Source organism: Calypte anna, chromosome 2 (assembly GCF_003957555.1).
Source record: "Calypte anna isolate BGI_N300 chromosome 2, bCalAnn1_v1.p, whole genome shotgun sequence".
Lineage (NCBI taxonomy): Eukaryota > Metazoa > Chordata > Aves > Apodiformes > Trochilidae > Calypte > Calypte anna.
The window spans coordinates 119,598,552-119,604,570 of NC_044245.1; the positions used below are offsets into that span (position 1 = coordinate 119,598,552).

Consider the following 6,019-nt stretch of genomic DNA (forward strand, 5'->3'; position numbering starts at 1 on the left):
AAACTAGGTGTTTAGGTTTTTTAACTATTTAAAAATATACGCAAGCTGTATTTAATTGGAATTATTGATAAATTATCTTATTTTCATTGCTAGACAAAACTGAAAAATAACACATTTTAAAAATACCAAATATAGTATAGATTCCCCAGCTTAAATAACTCAGTAAAGAAAGAAAATTGCAAAAATTTCCTCTAGTTCTAAATTCAGTTCTCCTATGTATTCACTTAGAAATAAAATCTAGTTTTCTCAGGCCCTAGCTAATGATGGGAAGAATTTTCTTATTAATTTATTTATTTATTTGTTTTTAAAATCAGCACATCAGCTCAGCAGCTGCAGAGGCAAAGTGTTGTTTAAACACCACCAACTGCAGTAAGAGACCATACAGCTAAGGTCATGAGATACTCAGAGTGTAGATGAGTGGCTCAGGTGATGGAACTGCTCCCTGAAACACATGGTGATGGTATAATGTTCACTTCACAATGCACTTAGTAAGAAACCCCACAAAACAACACAACAAAAAATTCCAAACAGATGGAAAATTACTTTTCTGTGGCTTCATCAAATAAATGGTGTTGTCAACCCCTCTTACTGGATGACAAATAATTTAACAAATGTTTAGTGATGTTTCAATCTAAGCCTAGCAAGCTGACCAAGTTTAGTAAGTTTGGAAGCAATTCAAAAGTCCCATGGAACAGCAGTCCTTAGTGAGCAAAAATGCATAAAATCCACTACAAAACAACTTTGAAACGCACCCAGAAGAATTATGTATTTTAGCACAGCATGACACATATGGATTCCAATTAAAAAATGTCCAAAACAGAAAACAAGAATTTTATTCCCAAACTGTAGACTTTAGTTACTGTTCATGGAAATACAGAGGTACTAAAATACCTATGAGAAATCTTCACCAAAATCTCTAGTTGAAAAATAAACAGGTAGAGGACTATGAAAAACCCCAGTCTTTATAAAACTGGTGAGGGCTAGAACTATAAAGTTCACATAAGTTTTGCTTCTTCCAAAGTGAAGGCATATTATATATGCAAATTTTCACTAATTCAGGAGTTATTTTACCTTAAATTTCTCCTAAAAAGAACTAGTGAAGAAACATCTAAGTAAGAATTTTAACATAATCATACAGTTAAAGCTGACAGTAACACCATATATTTTCATAATTTTTATTTTTCTTATATTCTTAATCTCTTACTTCAGCAGACTTTGAAAAATACTAAAATATACATTATTATTTATTCCCTTACCACAGATTTAATAAACTCTTTTGAATATATATTTCCCTTTTTTCCCCATGTTTTTTTTGTGTTTTTTTTTTCCTGAGAACAATTGCATGAGATCAAGTATCTTTGTTCCTTAGAAGATCATCTGCTCCTGCTGCTCATTTACCATCTGAAATCATAATCATCTGCTGGTGACAATCTAATCATCTTCACAGTAACTAATTGTGATGTCACAAACAAGTGATTATGATTTCAGGTGGTGAACAAACAGCAGGAGCAGATGTACTCTAAAGAACAAAGACTGTAAAGTCATGCATGAATCCCTGGCAATAAAACGTTAGGCAAGAAAAACAAAGAGCCTACCCTTTACAGAGATGTAGGATTGCTCTGAATGTAATTTTATTTATTTTTCATTTTTCAATGCTTACTTTGTAACATCAAAAATTGCTGGAAATAGTTAAAGGAAAACTGTATTATGGAAAATTGAGGGTGGGGAACATTTAAAAGAAGTTAGGGTAATTTTTGCCTTGTTAGAATTATAATATATAAACCCACTGTTATTTATTTCTTTTTTTAAATGTATTTTTGTTCTTCATAGATCATCTACAGCTTCTCTTAGAACACATACTGTATGATGTTTGTGATTACCCCCTCCAGAAATATGAAACCAAAATACATTCCCAAGAATACGCACTTTGCATTAGGATTGTTTATTTGTTTCGTGTTTTGTTTTTAACTGCTTAAGTCAAATGCAGAGAGATAAATGAGCATTCTGTTGACAGTAAACATCTCCTGTAATGGGCTACAAATGCTTGTGGTCTGCACTATGTCTCAATGTCTCTTCCAGAAACATCAGGGAAAAAATCCTCACTCAATGTTCTTCTGAAAAATGCCTAAGATATCCCAAACCATGAAACAAATAGCTTCTTGTTTCATCCTTAAGACATGGAAAGAAAAGGGAAGGTAAAGAAGTAAACCCATGGGATGAAGCTTTGCCAGTGTGTAGGAGGAACAGAAGTGAAATTTGCTGCATGGATAGCTTCATGAAAAGGTTCATGGTAGAGAAGAACAGGAGAAGTTATTTTTCAAGGGTACTGAAAAGGGAATACTAAAAATGCATTTTTAGTAGGAGGATATGGACTGAAGGGTATTTCCCAGCAAAACCAAACTACATAATGGTGCAATGAAATCTGTTCTTCAACTCTACTAAAAATTAGAACTGTTATGATTTTTGTTTTCACTGTACTAAAGTATATAACTTCACTTTACTGTTCCAGGTTTATTTCACACCAGTTCAGTTGAAGACATAGTGCATTATCTTTTCTCCAGGCATATAAATATACCCTAGCTTACTCCTACTTGAAAGGATGTGGTGTTTTTTCATCCCAAACACTGAAACTTGTTTGAGGCGTCCTTAAAAGAACCCGTGCTTCAGGAGCTAAAGGAGAGATCATGTGTGTATATGGTCTCTTCTTTCATTCTAAAGAAGAAGACAATTAAAACTTCCTCAATTCTCCTTGATTACAAAGCTCTGAGAATACTTCATGGTTTTTAATGCATTCGCTATGTGGGAAACGAGCAGACAATACCATGTACTGGCAGACCATTGCCCTACCAACTATTAGCACAGCATTCCAACAAGCAATCTATCCTACGGAAAACTGGTGACAAATGTCAAGTGATACAGAAAAGATCTTCTCCAAATGCTACAATCCCCTGACCTCGGTCTCTATATAGCAGTCAGAAACAAAAGCTCTTATGGCTACTGACATGTTAGTGGCATCTCCTTTGATTTCCAGTTTACTTGGATTTCAGAAGAATAGAAAAGAAGCCAAAAGCATGCCTGAATGAAAATCTGCTTCTGTCCCGTAGCCTATGGTGGCTGCAAAAACGGTCTGTGAGCAGGTAAATCTATGAAAACAAAACTCCACGTGATCAGCACAAGTTTAAAACATAATTCTTGTTGAATTTGTGTCCAGCTGATTGATTTGGCCTTTGTGTTCTCCTTTTAGATTTGGATTTACATGTATGACTGCTAGATTTTTTTTGCTAGATGAAGTATGGGAAAGGAGTTTTATTTTTTCTTATTCATGTAGTAGATGACTGTGATGTCACCTGTAAGTATCTTTGCTACAAGACACTGCTAGGACAGAAGAAGAGAAAAGCCTGAGGTCTTAGTCCTCTGTCCCAGACTCCAATATATTAACATTTGCAGATGTTAGCATTTGCAGATGTTTCACGGGCCATGTCCTTGGAGATTTGGACAATGCAAACAGAAATCATCCAGAAGTATTGATGGGGACTGGTGAAGACTGATGAAGTGAAAAGAATTCCTAGATCCACTAGAATCCTTCCTTTCAGGGAAACACCATGTGTGTGTTTCTGAAGTCCAAGTCTGTCTGTCTGTTCACTGAGAATAACTCCAAACAGTAATTCCAAAGCCAGCAAAAAAATAGTTATAAAATTACAAAGGCCTGTCCTATTCATTATCTATTATATTGAAACTGAAGTCAGTCTCAGTAAGGTCTCCCAGACTTTTGTGTCTATAGACAGAACTCAAGGAAGAGAGAAGCTATCAGTAGCAGAAAGTGAACTTCCAGCTCCTCTTCAAGGTGTTACTTAAGAGGACTCCCAGGGAAATGGTCCTCAGGGACAAGGGAGCAGAACAGAGCTGGCAGACCTTTAAGGAAGCTGAGCATAGGATACAAGAGATCTTGATCCCCAGTTGTAAAAAATGTAGCAAGGAAGGGAAGAAACCAGCACGGCTGAGTCATGACCTGCTGGTCAAACTGCACAGGCAGTTCAAGCAGGGACAAGTATCTTGAGAAGAGCATAGAGATGCTGCCTGATTGTGCAGGGATGAGGTCAGGAAGGCCAGGGCACAGTTGGAGCTGAACTTGGCAAGGGATGTGAAGAATAATAAGAAGGCATTCAACAGGTACCTCAATAAAAAAAGGAAAGTTAAAGAAAACACACACTCCCTGAAGAGAAAGGCTGGTGAGCTAGTTACAACAGATGAGGAGAAAGCTAAGGTTCTCAACAACTTTTTTTTCCCCAGTCTTCACTGGCAACCTCTCTCCCAGCACCTCCCAAGTTAAAAAACCACAAGTGCCTTGGTAGGGACCAAGATGGCAGAATCCCTCCCACTGTACATGAAGATCAGGTTTGAGAGCACCTGAGGAACCTGAACATCAATAAGTCTATGGGACCTGATAAGATGCATCCCAGAGTCTTGAGAGAATTGGCAGATGTAGTTGCCAAGCCACTCTCCATGATATTTGAAAAGTCGTGACAGACAGATAAAGTCCCTGGTGACTGGAAGAAGTGACACCCATTTTTCAAAAGGGTAGTAAGGAAGACCCTGGGAACTACCGACCTGTCAGCCTCACCTCTGTGCCTGGGGAGACCATGGAGCAGATTCTCCTAGAAGGTCTGATAAGGCACATGGAAGATAGGAAGATCAATTAGATCAAATGGGATATAATCTCAGGGTGCTGAGTCAACCAGCTTATGCCACAGGGAGGCCACTCTCTATTCTCCTAAAAAAGTAACGGAGATCAGGAGAGTTCTCAAATACCTGGAGAAAGGCATCATCAGCAAAAAGGCCTCAATACAACCTCTGGAAAAGCCATGCAGTAAGTCCTCCTAAAACTATTTGTGGGTGCACAAAGGAGAAAAAGCTATTGGGAACAATCAGCATGCATTTACCAAGGATTAAAAAAAGTCTCAACAACCCTATTACCTTTTATGACAAAATGACTGGATTTATGAGTGAGAGAGCAGTGGGTGTCATTTACCTTGGCTTTAATAAAAGGCTTTTGACATCCTATCTCCTACAGCAGCCTTGTATTCAATCTGGGATGTTAGGATTCTAGGCAGATGAAATGATGAAAAACTGTTTGGGTATCAGGCTTGGAGGATAGTGGTAGACTTTGGGAAACCTAATAGCAGCCTTCCAATACCTTACAAGAGCTTACCAGAAAGATGGAACTAGGCACATTACTGAAGCATGCACTAGCAGAACAGGAAATTATAGTAACAATAAATGGGCGACGTTCCTACTGATATAAAATACTTCTAAAAATCATTATGAAGATAATTAAGCATTGGAACAGGCTGCCAAGAGAAGCCTGGAGATTCTTGGAGATTACATAGACAGAAAGACATAAGCAAACTTGTTTGAACACTGTACCAACCCTACTTAAAGCAGGCAATTTAGCTGACTTCCTAGCATCCTTTAAAACCTGAAGGATTCAATGAACAAATGAAAACATTTTTTTTCCTGCACTCATACTCACAGAGAGGGCACTTAAGAGTTAATTAATCTAATTCCATTAAATTCCTAAAGTATTTACAGAAGGCATTTCAATGGTCTTGATTATTCTAAATCTTACCAAGAGAAGTATAAATATGAATTTAGAGAGCAATACTTACTGTTACTTGCTGGCTCAGTAAACCCAACATTCTGGCCGTTCCAATTCTTGTTTTCTCCAAGCTGAAACAGGTAGAAAAAAATAAGTAAGTGAAGAGCAAACTACTCCTCAAACAGAACATTAATGTTTATAAATCTAGTTGAAAGATCCTAAAAAAGATGACTTGGGATTGCCACATCTGGTCACAAAACTTTGCTAACACATCTTAATTTTTGTCCAAAATAGGTTATTTGAGGAATGTACCCTTCATGAATAAACATTAACAACTATTGCCTAACACTGAAATATAAATGTTTCCCCAAGGATTAAGCCCAAGGCAATATATTACCAAATCAGACTTAAAATCAAATATTT

At 37.1% G+C, this 6,019-nt stretch overlaps 1 protein-coding gene across 2 annotated transcripts in view; it reads right to left on the reverse strand.

The window, feature by feature from the left end:
• The window catches only part of STAU2 (staufen double-stranded RNA binding protein 2), a 160,411-nt gene that overhangs the window by 84,003 nt on the left and 70,389 nt on the right, over positions 1-6,019 (reverse strand). For both annotated transcript variants that reach the window (XM_030446074.1, XM_030446073.1), the window contains exon 11: positions 5,667-5,727. In XM_030446074.1, the coding sequence (XP_030301934.1) occupies positions 5,667-5,727 (61 nt within the window). The remainder of the gene's footprint in view (positions 1-5,666; positions 5,728-6,019) is intronic.